This window comes from Euprymna scolopes, chromosome 7 (genome assembly GCF_053919585.1).
Source record: "Euprymna scolopes isolate OS-2025 chromosome 7, ASM5391958v1, whole genome shotgun sequence".
In the NCBI taxonomy this organism is placed as follows: Eukaryota; Metazoa; Mollusca; class Cephalopoda; order Sepiida; family Sepiolidae; genus Euprymna; species Euprymna scolopes.
The window spans coordinates 103986627-104012038 of NC_136488.1; the positions used below are offsets into that span (position 1 = coordinate 103986627).

The following is a 25412-nucleotide window of genomic DNA, read 5'->3' on the forward strand; positions in this document are numbered from 1 at the left end:
AGTTGATACAAAATAATATATTTTCGCTTTCATCATATTTTGCTTATGGTAAAATTTTTGAGTATCAACATCTATCTCTTTACAACCCCCTACTTACTATAACCTATCATACTTTCATCAATCGCAATCCATTTTCTGTACGAAGAGTACTTCTGCTAGTATATATGTACAGTATACTTACAATATATATATGTACAACATATATACAATATATATATACAATATATAGATATAAAATATATATATACAATATATATATACAATATACATATAAACAATATATATATATATATACAACATATATGTATATACAACATATATATACAATATATATATATATATATACAATATATATACAATATACATATATATATACAATATATATATATATATACATATATAAATATACAATATATATACAATATATATATACCATATATATGCAATACATATATATATATACATATATATATATACAATATATATATACAATACATATATATACAATATATATATAAAATACATATATATACAATATATATACAATATATATATACAATATATATACAATATCTATATATACAATATATATACAATATCTATATATACAATGTATATACAATATCTATATATACAATATATATACAATATACAATATATATATATTAATATATATAAATATATATATATATATATATACAATATATATATATATACAATATATATATATATACAATATATATATATATACAATATATATATATATACAATATATATATATATACAATATATATATATACAATATATATATATATACAATATATATATATATACAATATATATATATATACAATATATATATATATACAATATATATATATATACAATATATATATATATATACAATATATATATATATACAATATATATAAATATATATATACAATATATATAAATATATATATACAATATATATAAATATATATATACAATATATATAAATATATATATACAATATATATAAATATATATATATACAATATATATAAATATATATATATACAATATATATAAATATATATATATACAATATATATAAATATATATATATACAATATATATAAATATATATATATATACAATATATATAAATATATATATATACAATATATATAAATATATATATATACAATATATATAAATATATATATATACAATATATATAAATATATATATATACAATATATATAAATATATATATATACAATATATATAAATATATATATATACAATATATATATATATATACAATATATATAAATATATATATATACAATATATATATAAATATATATATATACAATATATATATAAATATATATATATACAATATATATATATACAATATATATATAAATATATATATATACAATATATATATAAATATATATATATACAATATATATATAAATATATATATATACAATATATATATAAATATATATATATACAATATATATATAAAGATATATATATACGATATATATATATACGATATATATATACAATATATATATGTATTTTTATATATATATATATTGTATATATATATGGTATGTATATAATATATGTATATATATAATATATATATATATATACAATATATGTATACAATATATATATACAATATATTAGTATAAAATATATATATACAATATATATATACAATATATAAGTATAAAATATATATATACAATATATATATATACAATATATATACAATATATATATATACAATATATATACAATATATATATATACAATAAATATATATATATATACAATATATATACAATAAATATATATATATATACAATAAATATATATATATACAATATATATACAATATATATACAAAATATATAAATATATACAATATATATATACAATATATGTATATTGTATATGTATATTATAAATATTGTATATATATATTGTGTTTATATATATAGTGTGTATATATATTGTATATATATATTGTATATATATATTGTGTTTATATATAGTGTGTATATATATTGTATATATATATTGTATATATACATATTGTGTATATATATAGTATCTATATATTGTATATATATATAGTATCTATATATTGTATATATATCTAGTATCTATATATTGTATATATATCTAGTATCTATATATTGTATATATATCTAGTATCTATATATTGTATATATATCTAGTATCTATATATTGTATATATATCTAGTATCTATATATTGTATATATATCTAGTATCTATATATTGTATATATATCTAGTATCTATATATTGTATATATATCTAGTATCTATATATTGTATCTATATCTTGTATATATATATTGTATATATATATTGTATATATATATATATATATTGGATATATATATATATATATATATATTGTATATATTTTTGAGTAGATTAGAACAATAGTCTAAAGAGCTGAGTGTATTTCAATGTAACAGTGAAGTTACTAGTTTAATTAAAATACAGGAAAGAGAAGGTGCTCGTTGTAATTTAGATATATAATAAGCTCGATAGGTAAATATCCTAGAGCCAATCTCATATTAAGTAATGTGATTGATTATTTTTAAATTTAAAAATCAAATTATAATTTAATTAAAAATCCGTTTCATAAGAAGGAACAACAACAAAATCAATTATCTGTACGATCGTTTCGGAAAACAGTGCTTTTTACTGTGGTAGACATCAGTTTACGGGCAATAATTATTACATATAGTTTTTTTATAAGCAAGGTTTTTATTAAATTTAAAAGACACCATAAATACACCTAGCATTTAAAGTAAGGCAGATGTATCTGAAAAAAAAAACTGAAATAAAAGGTCTGGATTTAAAATTGATAAGAAAATTAATGTGGGTAAGAGATAGAAAAGACAGAGTAAAATATAAATTTTTATTTAAATTATAAATTAAGTACAACATTACAACTATATACATGCATATATATGTAAAAATTAGACACATACATACATATACATAGATATACAGGTATATACATAAAAATATAGGTACAAAAATTTACCTTTTAATTTTTCGCCTTTTGAAATCAGGAACTATGGTTAACTATGGTAAAAAAAACTCATGTATATGTTTGCTATAGCTTTTCACCTTATTGAATGATGAATTTTAAAAAGAGGGGACGTCCGTATATATATATATATATATATATATATATATACAATGTGTATATATACAATGTGTATATATACAATGTGTATATATACAATGTGTATATATATACAATATATATACATCTATAAAATATGTATATATATACATAATATATATATATATACATACAATATATGTACACAATATGTATATATACACAATATATATATATATACAATATATATATATTGTATATATATATTCTATAGATTTATATTGTATATATATATATATTGTATGTATATATATATATATATTGTATGTATATATATTGTATATATATATATATTGCATATATATACAATATATATACAATATATATATACAATATATATATACAATATATATATATACAATATATATATATACAATATATATATATACAATATGTATATATATACAATATGTATATATATACAATATGTATATATATACAATATGTATATATATATACAATATATATATACAATATATATACAATATATATATATACAATATATATACAATATATATATATACAATATATATACAATATGTATATATATACAATATGTATATATATATACAATATGTATATATATACAATATGTATATATATATACAATATATATATACAATATATATATATATACAATATATATATATATACAATATATATACAATATATATATGCAATATATATATACAATATATATACAATATATATGTATATATATATATTGTGTATATAATGTATATCTTATATATAATATATATATATATATATATTTTATATATAATATATATGTATTGTATATATAATACATATATTGTAATATAATATATATATACACTATATATACAATATATATATATATAAATATACAATATATATACAGTATATATATACAATATATATACAGTATATATATATATACAATATATATATACATTCAATATATATACAATATATATATATATATGCAATATATATATATACAATATATATATACATTCAATATATATACAATATATATATATATGCAATATATATATATACAATATATATATACAATATATATGCAATATATATATACAATATATATATATACAATATATATACAATTTATATATACAATATATATATATATATACACAATATATATATATATATACTTATACTATAGTCTTCTTGTATAGTCACATTTATTATTTTCTTCTATAAAACCAACGCACAGCACTTTTCTTTATTCTATTTACATGTTGAAATATATCTAAATACCATGACCTTGTAAATGTTCCACATTATTTTCATATCTTATTTAAGCATAAGCCTGGCGAAATCTCAAAGGAATGTAACGCGAAATATTTTTTGTAGGTTAATTGCCATATTTATTTTCATAACTATATATATATATATATACTTAGATATATATTGTAAAGAAATGAACCATAGCGGAAATTCAGTCGACTAAAATAAGATTGAAACAGGGTGAGGAAAAATATTCAAAAAAATAATTTTCAGACTTATACCCTTGAAAAGTTAGTCTGAACGAAAAGCGCTTCGTGTGTATTTTAACGTTGTTGTTTTTAATCGACTGATTTATTTTACTGAATTGTACATTTGTTACATGCAACTTCTCCCATTTTTTTCTTTTTTCTTCCTCACCCCGTTTTCCATTTTGATTTAGTCGACTGCATTTCCGCTATTGTTCACTTCTTTACAATTATACTAAAATTTTGCCAATCGAATATATATATATATATATATATATATATATATATATATATATAATTTTTTTTAGTTTTTATCTGTTTTCTATTTGTTTAGTTTGTCCAAACTCTCAGGATATTTGAGACTACCCTAGCAAAATATATGCTGAATCCAAATTAATTAAGATGCTTTGATGGATCAATTTTGATCGTATTGCGTAAAACATTATTTTATAGTCACGTTTACCTCGTTCTTCTATAAAACCATAACACGATGTTTTTCTTTATTTTATTTACACTTTGAAAATATATTAATTTAGCATTTCAGCCCGGCGTTGCTCGGGTGTTTGAAGGTGTATATTGAGCCAAATAAAATAAAATAAAAAGCGTTCAATTTTTTTTTTTAATTTGACACCTATTATGACACCTTAACATTTATTGTTTTGGACTCGAATGAAGTTATTAAGTGAGATCCATGTCCCAGGAACCTATATCTAAAATTTCAATTGTTTAGACCCAAAGTTATCGGAAGAGTTTGGTAGAGTTCTCAAAGGTCAAATCGGTGAACTTTGACCCCTTAATCGCCAAATTTCTGGCCAAAAACCGATCACAAAGATTTTCCCAAATCTCAGTAACTTTTTCACTCACACAACTGCATAAAACATAGGTAGTACTAGGAGGCTGCTCGGATTGTCCCGGTCGTAAAATACGCATAATATGATATTGTGATTAATGCGAATTTCGTATTAAATTTTATCATAAAATCAATTTTCTATCGATCATTGTATTGTATCCACTGTACAGTAGTGATTTCTAAGTAAAAAAAACAAAAACAAAAAACAAAAAAAAAAACAAATGACTTGGGTGCTATCAACTAAAATCAAAACTGAACATATAGCTCTCCAGTCTTATTCGTTAACCCCTGAGCGACATATATATATATATATATATTAAAAAAAATTTCCTATTAACTTCATGAAAGTATGAAAGGGATTTTATGATTCACATAGTCAACAAAGTACAGAAGAAGAGCGTATCAATTTGAAAGCCGTCTTCTCTTTATTTCAGAGACAATAAACCATGCCATTTCAGCATACGTGACTATCAAGACATGGGCCAAACGTTATGCTTGGCAATATATGACTTCCATCGCATGCAAACCGATGAAATGTAAGTAACTATATCTCTTCATATCTATAATATATCAGACTAATATTATGTCCGACACTCTTAGAAAGCACAAACATAATGAATATAGCGTATTCTTAATATGTTTTTCTAAGCATGAACTTTCGTTATCAAACAGATTCTGAATTTATGCGATACTCCCATTGTTTTCGCTATTGTTCCTTTTGCGCCCAATATATTTGATTGGATGATTCCATTGATAATTCAATATTTTGTTCATAAAAATAAAGGAATTTTATCTACTTTATTTTGAAGGATAATGTGAAAGTCATGTTAGACTGTTGAGGTTAACGTGATCTTCGGTTGAGAACCACTGATCCCCTCTCTGTCTGTCTGTCTCTCTCTCTCTAAACATATATATATAATATATATACACACACACATACACACATACACACACACACACACACACACACACATATATATATATATATAAGCACTTAATTCTAACATTTTTCTGCAGTTTCATAATTTTCGCCGATTATCAGTATCGTATGTGCTTTGGTATCAAACAAGGTGTGGCTGGAGTATATGAGAGGTATCAAACTATGTATACATTAATACCGTAATTAGCTTCGACCGTTAATATATTGAGATCCCTTGAAAGGAAAGTGGAATATTCCAAATGAATGAAACAAAAATAATTTGGTGTCGCTGTAAAGGCTTCCTTCAGTCTTGACAGACTATAGATACCCACTGTAAGGGTGCCTGCGCGTGAAATGTGTGTGGCAAGAGTTGCGCAATCTCCAACCACGCCTCTCCTGAGTCAACATTGTTGTATACCAGTGGCAAGTTGAGGTACAAGACGACTGGAAACAATGCAGAGATAAGCGGAGAGCACATACAGCGCCTAGAATTCCCAAATGGTCACCCATCTGGTATTAGCCAGGCTCAACGTTGCTTAACTTCGGTGATCTGACGAGAACCGGCGTGTCAACGTGATTATGCCGTATTGGTGTCGCTGTACATTATAATTATATATAAATACTTCGAAATAAGTAAGATCATGTAGTGCTTTTGTCGTTTAGTTAATCTTAAAATTTCCGCCTTTTAGGTGAAAACATTACTACGTACTTATATATCATGTTGAAATAAATACGTATTAAATACGTTTGAAGCCCCCCCCCCCCCAAAGAAAGGCATATTGATAAAGTTCGAAATATATTTATAAATTACATTATAAATTAAAAAAAAATAAATATGTTTATTTTGTAATAAACATATCCAATACGTATTTATTTTAATCAAACTCAACCAGCGCTTCTATCAATGAACACACACCCTAACGTGAATTCCACGTGACCAACGCACCGTTCCGACATTTGAAAAGAATACCGTAAAAAAAGTAAACAAACGGACTTCTACTGATTCTATGCTTCAACAACAACATGGCAAAAAAGAAAGAAAGATATACTGATGATGAAGTGTATCTTCGAAATCTATTTATAAATCTCAATATAAATTTCAAACAAAATAAATATCTGTTTATTTTGCAATAATGCGTTGCTTTGGCTTCAAACGTATCAAATAGGTATTTATTTTAATAAATAAGGCGCTTCTATAGTTAATGCCTATATGAAAAACAAACAAACTCTTAGCCCTTACGTACAGAAAATTTAGCACAGCTGGAAATTACGTAAAATAATTGAGTAGTTTCATTTTTAAATAAGAAATAAGGTACTTGTATAGTAATCTACCCAAGAATTAATATACTTGTACAATATAATACTCGTACGAAAAGAAAAACACAGACAATCTTATCTGTGACGTCTATAAGTTCTTAAAATCGAAAATCACATCAAATCCTCGAGTAGTATGACTCATTGTTTTCTCATATAGGTAGAATACTGTACAAGTACTTTAGTTCTTGAGTAGAATACTGTAAAAGTATCTTATTTCTCTTCATATTATTATGAAAGCGGATGGAGGGAACGGGAGGGGCATCAGGAGTCAGTCACGAAAATGGCTGAAGTAGTTTACGATTTGAAAATCACTTTATTTCATATATATTTTAAGAGTGAGGTGTACGGTGTAACTTCTGCTAATGTCTAAAGTAGTTTACGATATAAACATCACTTTATTTCATATGTATTTTTAAAATGGGGGGGGGGCTATAAGGAGTCAGTCCTGGAAATGGCTGAAGCAATTTACGATATAAAATCACTTTATTTCATCTAACAAATTCAGACATTTAATTTCATAATAAATGAAAAATATTTATCTTATAAAATGTATATATTTGCAAGTGTTACCATATCATCTCCAACTTCCTACACTTTTATTTATTTCTTTAATCAAATCCCACCAATCGCATTCTATCCTGATTCATTCTATTTTCTTTCCACTATGAAAAAATTACAAGAGTTGACATGTAATATCTTTTTATCAAATCTTATTACTTATATGCCAAATCATCAGATTATCAAGAGAAGATTGTGGCATAGTTAATAATAACTGATTTACAAGTCACTTTGATTAAATTATAAACTCTAAAATGTGATGCTTTACTATAGTTCTATTTATTGTAATAATATATTTCAAGCAGTTCTCCATATTTGGTTAGAAAAATATTTATTCTTTAATTTACTGTCTGATTGGAACTAACATTACACTGATTATTTTATTGAAGGACATTTTATTGTTTGCTTATATGATGATGTTTTCAACTACCGTAGAATTTCTTCTAGTGTATATTAATTTATTTGTTATACTTTAATTTATATATTTATTAATATTTTACAATGTTTACAACTTTTATTATTTGATCTCTAGTAGAAAATAATTTTCATTCTCCCCATATATATTTTTTTAACATGCTGAACATCGTATTCGGGTAAAAAGACTTCCAAAGCCATGCTTCCTCACTTCCGCAATCGTTTGGTGTTATGTGAAGATCATATATATATATATATATACATATATATATATATATATATATATATATATATATATATATATATATATATATATTATAAAATTCAAATGGTCTCCATAAATATAACTCTATTTCAATACTCATTGTAAGTCAATAGGACCAAAGCGGTTGCTACTGATAGTGAAATTCGATTGTCTGAAATTTATATTTGACTTTTTTAGATGAACTATTTTCATCACAAATATTTGTTCCGTTGAGATACAATGAATATTGAAACATAATCTATTTTATATCTATTATTTTTGGAGAAATGTTAATTTGAAGTTAATTTTATCAATAAATTTTAACTTAACATATGAATTGTTTATTATATACAAATATACTTTCTATTAACCATGTTTATATTATTACACACAAACTTTAAATTTGGAAGCAATGATATTCTTACATACGCACATTATCCTAACGGGGTCATATTTACCTATTTTCTATAAATTGGTTAGTGAGAAAGAATGAAAACCTTTACTACAAATTAAATCAGTTTTCTTTTCGCATGTTAATGAAAATAAAACCATAGTTACATTATCCAAAATTAAATAGACTAGAGAAATAGGCTTGCTGTGGTCACATATTTCGATAGCATATATGACGAACGAACATTCACAAGGAGGCACTGATTAGAAATATTGTCTTATGACAAGACAATAAATAACTCATCCCCACAAAATATGTGATAACGCCTGGGATGAGTTCATAACAACAGAAACGATACTACACCACAACGCTCAAATTGACTATCGAAATATAGTAATAATAGAGTTTAGCTTACGGTAGAGAGATACCAAATCCTGATTAATAATTGAATAATAAGACAAATATTAAATCTCTATTAAGGATAGAAGTAATGATAAACATTGATTAAGACATACTATTAATAATAAATTTCCAAGTTTGTCAAGTAAAAAATACTTACCAGATTTTTTGCTAAGTGTTTTATTGTATACATGTAAATCTTATATTAGATTTATAGGTTTAGCTATTTTATGTCACAAAAAAATTTAATTTCCTAAAAGTATTAAATTACATAGACATATGAAAAATATACATATTTTTCATTATTTAAGAAACATAATCCCATCTATTTTTCTAGCAAATTGTCTAAAAATTTCCATTGATTTTGTGATATAAATTTATAAAACTTAAAAAGTATCACGACATTCAAAACCCACGTTTTGTTTGTCTACAATCCTCGAATACATAAATTTATTTTATTCTATAAGATTGTTCATCATTAGCATCTAGTAATGCTAGTGTCATAGATTCTCCTGACTCATCTCGCTCTATACTTCATAATATCTAGTAGATATTAATATGTGCATTGTAAGTCTTCTGCTAGTTGCTTGCGGTCACCCCACTGAGCCATATTCCGGTTTGGGGATCAACGGTGCTGATTCATTCCTAACCCTCCACCAGTGTCTATAAAATCTGATTGTTCTTTCTTTGGTCTAATATGAGATCCAAGGAAGGTGCTTGTAGATAGTTGCTCTATTATAGAGAGCTGTCGCCAGGTGCATATATTATCAATGTGCTCTTCCAATCGTTTGATGAATGTCCAGGTGCTCCTATCATATATAAGAACTGATGGAACACTTGTTTTAAAAAAGTTATGCTTCGTTTTGGTAGGAAAATATCACTTACAGATCATTTTCATCGAGTTGATTCGTATCTCAGTCTTTTTAAATTTTCAAGTAATTATTTTTAACTTCAATATCAATTGAACTGAAAACTTTGTTCTCTTGGATGATGTAAATTTTAGTATTAAGCCGCAAAATTAGTGGAGCTATTTAATTATAAATAATGTTTGAAGGTCATTCTTCTCGATGAGTATCTATATCTTTACAACCGCCAACCGCACAATTCGAACCTTACATTTCAGGTCCCATAACTTAACTGTTGATCGATGCAACGGTTCAGCTAAACGAATGAGAAAGATCAATATCACATTTTATCGGTACGATAAATTGTTCTTTTCTGTTTTTCTTTTAAGTTTACAGGCTAAATTCATCTTCAGTCTTACTCGTCAGATTGCACAGCAACTGCAAAGCAAAAACCCAACAAATACCAAAGTGCTGGATTTGAAGAATGTCATGCGACAAAACTGGCAAAAAACTAAAGGTAAATTCTTATCCAAAGCAATTCACCTCATCGTCTAGTACTTTACTGCGTAGCATTTGTTGCCCGTCGCCATAATTCTGGGGTAGAGGTAATCACTGACTTTTTTGCTTGGTCGTGGTATGTGTGCATCTAAGTTTTTTTTTAAAATATAATTTTGAATTGGTCTGAGAAGACTGAAAAGATACTTTTCATCCAAATGGTCAAGTTTCTATCCACGATAAAAATAAATACATCTACGTATTCTTATATAATTTAAACAAACATTGGAATAGAAATAATAGGAATAATGAATCAATGAGACAACTTTTTAAAAAACGTTATGCAAATTAGTTTAACTTATTGCCCATCTCCTATACACATGATCAGTAAATTAGAGATAATTTATTTTTAGATTTGGAATATGAATTCAGCATTTTAATTTCACTGTCGGTGCAATAAATTGTCCACCTTTATAAGTAGATGTATAAACTTTAGAGAGGTATGTCGAATGTCTCTACAGTTGCACTGACGCATGAGTTGGTGAATTACGAATGTTTTTTAATGGAGGAAAACTACCTGGTCGTCGTCGATTGTTATAAATATCTTTTATGTATTGAATTTTAAGTTCTGGTCATTGATGAATATATTCCATTTTTTATTTGATGACATTCGCTTAACCTATCTTTAAATTTTAATTTCCTTATGTAGGATCTGCAACTTCTGGTAGAAGTAAAAATAAGCTTTTGCAGGAAGCTCAGAAAGAAACCAAGGAGAATGTTGATGGAAAACAAAAGGACAAATCTAATACGGAATGTTACAAAAGCGAAGATAATTGTCCAGAAGTGGACAACAACGAAACGGACAAATCTTTTACTAATGCATTACGGATTGAAGATGAGGGAGAAGCGACGGACGAACCGACCTTCACCCAGGAAATGCAGGTAAAACAAAAAAGGTGTTACGACATAAGAACGGTCTCAAATAATGCTACATTAATCAGATTGCAACGACTGTCATTCATGAGACTATATAGAATGTGATAGCATTTAAAAATCATAGCATTTAAAAATCTAACAGATAAAAGAATAATTGTATTCACTTCATTTGCCAGAATATATAAAATATATAACCGAATAACTCCATATCATATTAATGACTATAAAATAGTGTAGAATTTATATATTATGAACGCTATATATATATATATATATATATATATATATATATATATATATATATATATATAAGCAGGCCGCCCGACATTGCCCGTCGTAAAATACACTTAAATATGATATTTTGATTAATGCAGATTTCGTATTTATTATTATATTATATTAGACCCAATATATAGTAATGATTTAAAGTTTAAAACAATTACTCGTGCGCCACCTCCGAGAATTGAAACAAAAATGTTTAGCTTTCTTCTTTGACATTAATACCTGATCTATGAAGACATGTTTGCTGCAAAGCTAAAATTAAAACATGAATGAATAGCTACTACGTTACGCATGTATATTCGTAATGCCGTCGTTCGATCCTGGCAAATTCCATTTTTTTTTAATTTTCACACATTTGCGCCTACTTTCCACGGCTAAAACCCAAAGATAAAGCTTTGTATGGGTTCGAATACCCTTTATATATGTCTGTCGACCAAAAACTGGCAGAGCAGTTCGACAGGCAATATTTTGTAAACAAATATATATGCGCATACATAAATATATATAGAAAGAGGTTTGTGCTTTCTATAAGCTTTTTACGAAAATTTTACGCAAGTATAAATCATGTAGAATGTCTGCATGAAAATAATTAAACGTAATAGTTAACTAATGATGACCATCCCATAAGAAAATCGTAAAAACTAATAAGGAGTTAATCAAAATTAATGTTTAAAAGAACATGCAAATTAGCTAGATCTTTTGCAAATGAATTCAATTCCACGACCCATATATAACAAAGCTGTATTTTCTTTCTTTTTAAATAAATAGAAAAAAGTGTTTTTAATATGAATATCAATACACAAAAAAAACAAATTTATAGGAGTATATATACATATATATATATATATATATATATATATATATATATATATATATTTCTTTGCATATCGTTATTTTCATGGCAAGTGCTCGTCTGAGCTCCAATCTATGGTACCCTTTTGCCAAATTTTCACAAAAACCCGACTAGTTACAATCACTATCAACAATTTTACCTACTCTCTATCTGTGCATACTTCTAAACGCAGATTCCATGAACAAAGCTTCTTTATAGAACTGTCTGCATGTGGAACACTGTTTCATCGGCCTGATTCTTGACAGATTAAAATATGGTAGTCTTCAAGTCCAATATAAGCAAGTTCTTGTTGATCCGTCCCCTTAAATAATCCAAATTTGCCACAACCTACAACATTAACTAAATTACTAAACTACAACCTTACGTTTATTAACCCTTATCCTCAGGTGGCCTTCGGGCCGGCTGTGATAAGTGGTGGCTCTCCTGTAAAAATATTACAGTTAGGGTCTTGTTTTTTGCATTTCATTTGCTTTCTTAAGCCCACGGAAGTAGATTGTTCTCTTTCAACCAGGTAGAAGTTTTAAATCATTTTTATTAAATTCTTGGGATCGCCTGTGTCTTTAACCTTCAAGAGACTGTCACGTTATGAGAATTGACAACAGTATGCAAATAATACAGTTATTTTGTATGGGATGTAAAAAATTAAAAAAAAAACTGTAGATTGCTACAAATAAAGTAGGTTCTTTTTCAAAGGCCAGAAAACTTATTGTAGTAGCCTATATCTTTGTAAAGCCATCATTCGTCCATGCATAGAGTATTGTTCACACATTTGGGATGGTGCGGCAATCGCTACTTTCTCTTAGACAGGAATAATAAGAATTTCTAACGTAACAGACCCTGTACTATCTCTAACATCGATCGTATGGCTGCAAAGTTGCATCTCTATACTTTTTTGACAAATACTTCCACGGAATATGCTCCGATAAACTTCATGTACTTGTATCTCCTCAACATAAATATCCTGAATCACTCAACTAACTGCAAAATTCCACTTCTTCACTGCACAAATTAATATATTGCCGGAAGATTATCTGTTTTAATAGCTTATTTCCTCTGACCACTTTCCATTGGAATTCAGTTAATATAACCTGCTCGCACGACCGTATTTACACACATAAATTTAAATATAATGTGAACAAATATCCTGCAATCAAACTAAGTTGCCTCCTATAAATGCGCCCTCTATCACACTAACCCTTGTCGTTACAGTGGCAATATGACATGTTTTGAGCGAACAAACTTATAATAAGAAAGTAAGATGGCAGTATAGGAATTAACGGATGAACTACTTATCAGGATTTGATTCATATATCATATTGTTTTAATAATGTAACTGCTTAATGATATCTAATTTTTTGTTACGTTGTAGATTGATGAGGTTAATAACAAACAGAACAGTTATCTTCAGCGCCATTAAAGTTTTCTTTTTCTTATTTTCTTTTACTTGAAAGTCTTCTGTTGGTTAATGAGATCAGATCACATTTCTTATAAGTGATTCAGTTAATCGATCATTCTTGAAAGTTATCTTCTTTCTTTCTTTTTGTAGCCAACAAGAGAAGAGGAAAAGGAGGAGGATGAAGATGAACCGATTTTGATGATGGATGATTGTCTTCATTTGTTAGTCAACTTAAACGTCACCCAAGCTTTGATGGAGTCTGAGTAAGTGCTACACCTTCCCCGTCTTTTCTTGGTTTTACAGTAACTGTGCTATTTATTGAGCGTTGTCATCTTCGAAAGAACTATACCGTAAAAATTAAAAACGCTCAACTTTAAAACAAGTAAAATCAACATTAAATTAAAAATTTAATATTAAAGTTAGAATATTTGAAAAGTTCATGAAGCATGATAAAAGCTTAAGTTCAAAGTAAGTAAAATTAAAGTTGGTTCAATTTACAAGTTTAACGTCAACTGTAAAAAAATTGATCTAGAAATAAGATACATTTTAAAGAGTGAAGATTTGTTTTTGTACAGATGTTCAAAGAGTGACTCAATTTCCAACCTTGAGGGCTTCTGCATTATCTCTTGTGAACTTTTAATATACTGAATGTTTTAAAGTTGTGTTTAGTACAAAGAAACGAGAATTAATTTCAGCAAACTGGCATTTTATAATACAGTGCAAACCAAATTATTATGCAAGTCGATTATTTGATTTTATTTTTTCATAACCTATTTGTGTAAGCTCCTTGTGTTTTCTTTGGCGTTTGCCGAACTTGTTATATAAACATTTGTATAAAAAAATCGATTCAAAAATGTTACCTGGAATTAGATATGAAAAAAATTGATTTTCAAGTCAACCAAATTATTATGTAAACAATTGTATAAACATTTATTTCAGGTATAACATCAAAATAAAGAGCCAGCGGCCTAAAAATATCTGCTTTGATATCTTATATGCTTTTATATAGAGTGATGTGGGTTTCGGTTGATTAACTTTGCTAACAGTGTCGGATATATACTCGAGAGTCAAAACAATAAGAATATTCTGTTGTCATAGTCCTAATTATCATGCATAAACATCAATTTTTTACGTTGAGAAATATGTTTCTTTTTTAACCAGCTTAAAATTTTTTAACCAGCTTAAAAATCTTTCTTCTAAAAATTGGGAATAGTTAACTGAGTTCATTTTAACTCTCTTGGTAACTCGGAATAATCCAATGAGCTGATTTTTCACGATCCCTGCCCAAATAATCACTCCACCTCCACCTTGCTGTTGTTTAAACCGCAATGGGGTCATCGAATCCTTCAGTAACCCAACCACTGGCCCAATCATAACGAGCATCAAGACTGGATCTCATTTCATCCGTCCAAATTGCCGAACTGAAATCCAATTTCATGTACTTTTTGCACCCAGAAAGATGATGGACTAGAGCTTGGTTAATTATGGACTCAAATATTTTGGTGAAAAATGGGTGGAGGCTAATGGGGCGATAATTTACTGGGTCAGTTCTTTCGCAAGAGTTCTTGAAAACTAGCACCACAAAATCAGTTTTCCAACAGGCAGGAAAGCAAGATTCATTAAGGCATTTGTTATAAAGTTTGGAAAGAACTGGAACTACTTCAGCGGAGCACTTTTTAATAGCACAGCCGGAATGAGATCAAGTCCACATGCTTTTGAAGTGTCAAGATTTTTTATGATAGCATGCATCTGAGAAGAGGGTGATTTTCAGATCGTCTAGTGTAGCGTCTGTCCGCAAAGAAAAGTCAGGGAGGGGTTGGTTGGCAGGGTCCAGTGTGGAGTTGGAGACAAACCGACTGGCAAGCATGTTAGCCTTCTCAGTTGCAGAGCAAACAACCTCATGATTGTTAGATAGATGGGGACTTGTTGATTGCCCATTATTTACTACACTGTTGTAGATTTTCCAGAAGTCACGGGTTCCTAATTTCTGTGCTTCAATGCGTTTTTTGGTGATTTCAGTACATTCTCTCTTAGCTGTCTCACCACGTTTTGACCAACTAATCCTCTGCTCGGTTCTGGGTAGGATTAAAACCACTATCTTTAGACAATGCTCCCCTGGGACCGTAGAAATTCAACGCTTTTATCCACTGCGCCATAAATAAAAATACAAATTACTTATCTCAAAATGGATTCCAATAATAAAATAATAAATTAATTTTTATTCAAAATATGGCAATCTTCTGACCTTTCATTTTATTTTCGTGTTAATATATTGAATAGAAATTGCTCGGATGCCACTGGATCCCAATCGGAATATTTTGGTACGTCAAAAAATAAAATAAAAAAGGTTGGCATAATAATTCGGCTCGCACTATATATAGTTCAATATTTACAACAGAAACAAGTGTTTCGAAATACATTTATTAATGTTAGATTTACACATGTTAACAACGTAAGCCTTATTTTTGTTTTAAATAAGCTTTTGTTTTAAATAAGAACGAAAACTTGAAACGCCTGTTATATCCATATCTATTTATTCACCACAATCCGATCTTGTACAAAATTTTTCAGAGCTTCAATTCATAGCCTTTATCTAAGTTATAAATCAGCCTTTCTCGATTTTTTATCATCGATATCTTCTTACAAAATCAATATTTTATTTTGATGTGTCAGTCCTTTTGAGGAGCATTGCATCATAATGTTAAGAACAATAAAATCTAATTTTATTTAAGTCTTCAAGAAAATACGTTGATCTGATAGAAATAATGTTCATACGGAAACTTAAAAAAGTAACATTGCATTCGTCAGTACAGTGTTACTGCCCTTTGCTCTGGACCGAAATATTAAAAACACAGCAACAAAAATAAAAACAAAAAATGACATAGTTAAAACAACAACAACAAAGTGTAAGTAAAAACACTACTGGGCGACGCCATGCAGGTACAACTGCAAATAATACTATTACTACTAATAAAAAATTAAAAAACAAACAAACAAAATGATGGTGATGGCCTCAACTGGTGCCACACCAAACGAACGTAAAGGGTCGAAGAGGATGGAAGAATTGAGGAAGGGGAATACTAAGCAGGCTTTCACTGGAATAGCGCGGAGGACAATCGGACGTTAGAGAGACCTTTTGTCACTCAAACCCCACAGAATACCAATGGCCGCTGTCAGCGAGAAATTAACATTAAGAGGATGTTGTGATAACGCAAAGTTATTTACAATGGTTATATAAAGAGTTTTTGATCGCTGGAAATCTGGGAAGGTATGTGGTCCCTCAGACTCCAGGGGAAACCACCGATTATTTTCCGTGGGCGATCGCTGGCGATAGCATATGTGAGAACTTTTATTGAGTAAACAATGATAGTGAAATCATTATGCACAGTTATCAGATGTACTAAAGCTTATCCGAAATGCAATTATGATGCACAATTATCGGGGAAATAAAACGATTATGAGTCATGATACATGTGTTCATATGTATCAACTAATATGCAAAAATACACTCGTGTAGCAGCGGTATATGCATATTTTAATAAGTTTTTTTTCGTGAAGAAATTCTACCTAGTGTAATTTAAAAAATAGTATTAATTACTTTTTCTTTCAAAAATACTGTCGGACATTTCTATCAATAAGGTTAAAAATTAGTTTTTGCGCCCTGTCCAAGAGGGAAACAGTAACGGTGCTGCACTATGTCTGAATTGATTGGTATAATCAAAGGAGGATTATAGGTTGGAAAATGCATTTCTCTTACTTGATTCATCAGAACGGTAAAAATTATACGATTCCAAATGAATAGATCCGAAGTTACACTTTTGACGAACGTTTGTTTATTTTCCTAATATTACGTTGTGATTTGGTTTCAAGCGCAATTTATGCGTATTTTATTTTATTCAAATTAAAACAACGTTTCTATTGAACTCTCATTCTTGACGTTATTCTCGCGTTACCTACGCACAGTTCAAACATGTCAAAATACAACCGTCAGATACAATGCGCGGCTCTTTACAAACAAACTTCTTGCTCCAAATTAAAACATGACAAGGAAAAAGAAAAAGGAAAAAAAAACAACACACTGAAGATTAAATCTACCTCCGAAATATATTTGTTATGAATTTCAAACAAGTAAAAGATTTGTTTATTTTCATAATACTGCATTGCGATTTGGCTTTCAAACGCACTTGATGCGTATTTTATTTTATTCAAATTATAATAACGTTTTTATTGAACTCTCATGCTTGACATATGTTTATATTTTTACATATATACATATATCTATTTATATATTTATATATATTTATACATATTCATGTATTTATATATATATATATTTTACATATATATATTTATATATATATTTTTTGAATATATATATACATTTATATATTCAAAAATATATTTATATATTATATTTATATATATATATTTATATTTATATATATATTTACATCTATATATATATTTATACATTTATATATATATATTTATATATATATTTATACATTTATATATTTATATATATATTTATATATTTAAATATATATATATATTTATAGATATTTATATATATATATATTTATTTTTTATAAATTTTATATATAAATATATATATATATATATTATATATATACGTTGTATTGTAGGGGACTCATATAAAGGAGAGACGGGGGACATATATAACAGTGATGTAGGAGAAGGAGAGACACATTTATACATATACAGTTCAGTTCTGAGATGCATAGGACTTCATATATATATATACTCAGGGTAATAGAGTGATAGATGCACAGTTCACATCTTTCTTGCAACACATATAGAGAGCAGAGAGGGATACATATTCTTGGAAGGATTGCACAATGTTAATTTAAGATGATATTAGAGAAAACACATTTACCTTTTACTTTGTTGAATGATGACACGAAAACGAACAGTTACAAAATATCGATGGTGATTCTTTATTCATTGAACCGGTCGAATGATGATGACGTCAGGAATTCACATTTGTTCTACATAGTTTCATCTTTCTACCTTTCGCTTCCAAAGAGGCAGCTGACTACTGACTGCTAACTGACTCTTCTGATCTCTGCTGACTCACTAGCAAACCCAACTGTTCTGCCTCAATTACCTGATCTGACTTATATTACCAATCCACCTTTTGCTATGATGTCAGAAGTGTGCTTCTCAAACGTGACCAATTAACGGTGTTATGTACACGTTTTTCCATAACAGGCTTTTGAAACAAAAAGAATTCTCAACATATACCCATTTTTACAATGTATTTTAATAAGTATTGTTCATTCATTTTAGGTGACATTTTTTTATATTCAGCTTTATAAAAGCATGAACAATCAATTCTTTTACAATATACACAATATCAAACAATTTATAATAGAATTTAACAGGAGACCTTTTTAACATTCCAAGTTCTAACATTCTATTTCTTAACCTTACAAGGTTCGAGTCTCGGCTTATCCTAATCTCATTTTCACTTATCGAATGTTCTTATTTACATGGAAAGGGACAGACCTTTATCCTGTAATATATATATATATATATATATATATATATACTTATGAAATAAAATGTAGGTGAAAGAACTTGAATACTCAACGTTTCGCCCGATTAATGCGGGCTTTTTCAAGAAGAATGGTCACAAAGTTTAACAAGGTTTTTTAATATAGATCCACCGAATATTGTGATAAGTATTTCAGTGTGAACAGGAATGGTATAATAAATTATGGAGTTTATCTATTTTATTTTTACTTTCATCATATTTTGCTTTGGTTTTGATACCCACAAATTGGAAGCTATCTCTTTACAGCCCTTTCTTTTCATAACCTATCATACTTTCATAAATCAGAGTCAATTTTCTGTAGGCTGTTTTTGAGCCATGTCAACGACGGGTAATTTTGCTAGTATATATATATATATATATATATATATATATATATATATATATATATATATATATATACTAGCAATTCAGCCCGGCGTTGCCCGGGTGTTTGGATATGTATGTTGAGCAAAAAAAAAAAGTGGTAGTAGAAAGGCAGGCTCGAACCCGTACCGCGAAGGAAGAAATGAACGGGGGAAAAACCTGACGTCTTTGCTGTTACGACCACCGCCAATCCGGAAGGGACTTATGTTTAAATTAAGGCTAGATAGTTGAAAGGAGAGGTTGACTTAAAACAATATCGGCGAAAAAAGCGACCCACCTGTAGAAAAGTGTCCAGTTGAAGGTGAAGATAATGATGTTTTTAGCCAATTTTCTGATTATGGTAAAATCCGTTGTCACTGTGGAAAGTTTTAGGCAGACATACATACATACATAGATTTATATATTGGTAACTCAAATTTTCGATCCAAACCGATTAAAAAGCTTGTCCTATCTCTTAATACCCTTTATGTAAAATTTCAAATGTTTAGACCAGAAATTGTCTGAGTATTTTCGTAGAGACGGCAGAGGTCATTTTTTTTTTTTTTACTCTGAGCCCTATTATGACCTTTTCACATTTATTGTTTTGGGCTCAAATTAATTTATTAAGTTGGATCCATGTCCAAGGAACCTATATCTAAAATTTCAATTGTTTATACCCAACATTGTCGGAGGAGTTTGGTAGAGTTCTCAAAGGTCAAATCGTTGAACTTTGATCTGTTAACAGCCAAATTTCTGACCGAATACCGATCACAAGGACTTTCCCAAATCTCAGAACCCTGTATATAAAATTTCGAGTTTGTAAACTTAAAATTGACAGAGTTATTGTGTAGGGAAATGCACACACACAGACAGAAACACAGACAGACAGACACTTTCACTTTTATAGATAGACTAGCATTTCAGCACGGCGTTGTCCGAGGGTTTTGAGGTGTATGTTTAGCAAAAAAAAAAAGCGGTTAATTTTTTTTAAAATTTGACCCCTATTATGACCCCTTTACATTTATTGTTTTAGGCTCAAATAAAATTATTAAGTTAGATCCACGTCCAAGGAACCTATATCTAAAATTTCAAGCGTTTAGACCCAAAATTGTCGGAGGAGTTTGGTATAGTTCTCAAAGGTCAAATCTTTAAACTTTGACCCCTTAACAGCCTAATTTCTGGCCGATAATATATAAACGATCACATCCATTTTCCCAAATCTAAGTACCATGTATGTCAAATTTCGAGTCTGTAGACTAAAAATTGACAGAGTTATTGCGTAGGGAAATGTACACAGACACGTTCACATTTATAGATATATATATTTATATAGATTATATTTCTATATATTTAAATATTTATATATATATATTTTTATCTGTATTTATATATATTATATTTTTATATGTACTTATATATATATTTATAGATATGTATTGATATATATATACATTTACATATATATATTTATATACATATACATTTAGTAATTGTCTGTATTTTTGAGATGAGGTGTTTCATTAATGTAGATTGTCGGACTGACTTCCTCATCTTGGTTGTTTTTGTCACAACGTTTCGGCCGTTTTCCCCTCCGGCCTTCGTCAGGTGTTTTGTATCGAACTGGGGAACCGTTTGTTAGGAGTCTATTATTATTACAGGGGTACCGTGTTCGGCTTTGGGACATAGTTGCTGATTCTCTGTTTTGAATGTTACTTTTTCACTGCCTTCGTTCAGGATTGAACTTAGCACCTTTGGGTAACTGTAAACTTTGATACAACGTCTAAGACCACTCGGCCATATATCACTAGGACAATTCTTAGTTGGTTTTTGTTAATATTAAACCTATGTTGTTATTATATGGAAAAATGCGCGCATGAAAAGTAATATTCTTAAGATTTTATTAAACCTGGGAAAGTAAAGGACAAGAAATTCAACCTGGAAAAGTAAAGAACAAGATATTCTGGTAAAGTAAAAAATAAGAATTTTTTAGACTTAAAATATTGCAGCTAAAAATAAAATTTGAATATTGATAAATATTTTATTTATTATTTGCATATGTTGTTGTTTATTGTTGAGTTAGAAAGGGTGTCAGTCGCTGGATTGAACTTATTTCCCTCCTATTATTTGCATATATTTATGTAGTGAAAATTGTTTGAATAAAATTAATTCATTAGTTAGTTAGTTAGTATAATTTACATAAAAATGAATTAAATGATCCTTATTATGATATAATAAAATTATTAATTTTTATGTAAATTATAAAATTATTACTAACATGTCATATTGGCAAAATCGCAGTAAAAAATATTTATATACAAAAAAAAGTTATGCAAAATAAAAAAAGCGTTAGTCACTTATGTATGTACTTACTCTCCTGTTTGTGAACCCACATATTTTGTTGTAACTTTTTTTTCTACTGCATGGGATGGAGTATATGCAGTTTTTTGGTCATGTTCTCCATGCGGGGCTTCACTCGTACCAGGTGTCGTCTGAGTGTTGACTCGCTCTTGAATACCGTCCTGATGTTGTAGAGGGCACATATTCTCTTAATCTTTTCGGAGATGCCTCGTATGTATGGTAGGCAGACCGTTGGGTTTCATTCTCCTCTCTTATACTATTAATACGTCTGGTGGATAGTATGCTATCGAGGTAGTTGTTACGACGGAGGGTATTCTTCAACCTGACCATTTCTTGGTGGTATGTAATGGTGTCGCTACTTATTGTCTCTGCTCGATGTTGTAAGCAGCGTGCGATTCCATGTTTGATATTGTATGGGTGATGGGAGTTGAAGTTTAGGTATTGTCCGGTGAAGGTAGGCTTGCGATATACGGATGTCTTAAACCCATGCTCTGTGGGTGATATGAGTATATCATGGAAGGCCAGTTGGTTATCTTTTTCTTTCTCCATTGTGAACTGTATCGATGGTCTTATTGAGTTCACATGGTCTAGGAGAGCCTGGATGTCTTCCTAATGGGGTCAGAGTATGAAGGTGTCATCACCGTATCTTAGCCACATGGTGGTCTTTAAAGGGGTCTGAACCTAAGGCCATGTCTTCGAAGTATTCCATGTATATGTTAGCCATCACTGGTGATAATGGTGAGCCCATAGCTTGTCCCTCCTCTTGTCGATATAGGTCAGTACCCATTCTGAAGTAGGGTGTTTCTATGCAGAATGTCAGCATTTCCATTAAGTTTGGCAATGGTAAACATATGCGCCCTTCTATGGAGAGGTCCGCAGCCAGTTTGTCTTGAATTACTGCTAGTGCCTCACTAGTTGGGACTTTAGTGAACAGGCTAACCACATCTAGGCTTACCATTTGGTTTGTACTGATGGGTGCTCCCTTGATCAGTTCCGTGAAGTGGGCAGAATTATTTACATGTGTTGCTGACTTGCCTGCTAATGGGTTTATTATATCCACAAGGTACCTGCTCAGTGGGTGGCATGCTGAGCCTCGGCAGCTCACTATGGGTCTGAGTGGAATACCGTCTTTGTGTATCTTGGGGGGACCGTACATATGTGGTATGGGACCAAAAACTGCATATACTCCATCTCATGCAGTTGCAGAAAGGTCTACAAGGGTGAAACATGCCGCCCCCTTAAAGTAAGGGTGGAAGAACACCGAAAAGCGGTAACTAAAGGGGAGACAGAAAAATCGGGTATAGCCAACCATATCTGGGTGGAGAGGGGGGACCATCGCCCCCTATGGGATGAAGTAAAAATAATGAACAGAGAGACCCACTGGAAAGTGAGAAAACTTAAAGAAACAGCTTACATGCTCGGACATAACAACCTACTGAGCAAACCAAGCATAGAGCTGAATGCAATTTGGACACCTCTGATAGAGAGAGAAAACCTTGAATAACAACACAGGTTTAACATTAACAAAAACCAACTAAGAATTGTCCTAGTGATATATGGCAGAGTGTTCTTAGACGTTGTATCAAAGTTTACAGTTACCCAAAGGTGCTGAGTTCAATCCTGAACGAAGGCAGTGAAAAAGTAACATTCAAAACAGAGAATCAGCAACTATGTCCCAAAGCATAGCTGGAGTCCGAACACGGTACCCACGTAATAATAATAAAGGGTTGGGTTCGAGACTCCTAACAAACGGTTCTCCAGTTCGATACAAAACACCTGACGAAGGCCGGAAGGCAAAACGGCCGAAACGTTGTGACAAAAACAACCAAGATGAGGAAGTCAGTCCGACAATCTCAAGATATATATTTATATATATATATATATATATATATATATATATATATATATCATATATATATATATTTCATACATATTTATCTATTTATGTATGTATATATATATATATATATATATATATATATATATATATATATATATATAATCTGAGATTGTTGTTTTCCTGAGGTTTGTAAAGGAGTTCTTAATACCGAAGTATACTCGTTATTTTGCTTTCGTATAAACTGTATCGCCTGGAGAGGTCTGTAGTTACTGGTAACTAGCTGACCGAAACATGCTCATTAATGTAGCGCAACATGTTACTGCTTAGGTAAAAACAAATAAGAAGTTTATATATATATTATAATATTACCTCGATTTAACCCTTGCTTTGCGAACAAAGTTGTTAATGTTAGGAGTGACTATAGGAAAACATGGAAAAAGTTAATAAAATACTGCTGATAATTTTGGATTTTAATTTTTTATAGAATATTTCGGTTCATGGACGTAATCAAAAGATTGATTTTATCAGCGTAATACATGTGTGTGTATGTATAAGTGTATATCTATATATTTATAAAAGTAAAAGTTTCTGTCTGTCTGTGTATCTGTGTCTCAGTGTGTCTATGTCCCTACGAAACAACTATGTCAATTTTAAGTCTACAGACTCGAGATTTG

At 28.7% G+C, this 25412-nt stretch overlaps 1 protein-coding gene and 1 pseudogene across 12 annotated transcripts in view; one reads left to right on the forward strand and one right to left on the reverse strand.

The window, feature by feature from the left end:
- LOC145279872 (cytosolic carboxypeptidase 1-like) overlaps positions 1–25412 on the forward strand; it is a 657874-nt gene that overhangs the window by 326837 nt on the left and 305625 nt on the right. For all 12 annotated transcript variants that reach the window (XM_080131321.1, XM_080131320.1, XM_080131325.1 and 9 more), the window contains 4 exons: positions 6006–6107; positions 11048–11175; positions 11863–12095; positions 14771–14883. In XM_080131321.1, the coding sequence (XP_079987447.1) occupies positions 6006–6107; positions 11048–11175; positions 11863–12095; positions 14771–14883 (576 nt within the window). The remainder of the gene's footprint in view (positions 1–6005; positions 6108–11047; positions 11176–11862; positions 12096–14770; positions 14884–25412) is intronic.
- On the reverse strand, positions 6964–7080 carry LOC145280409 (5S ribosomal RNA; annotated as a pseudogene).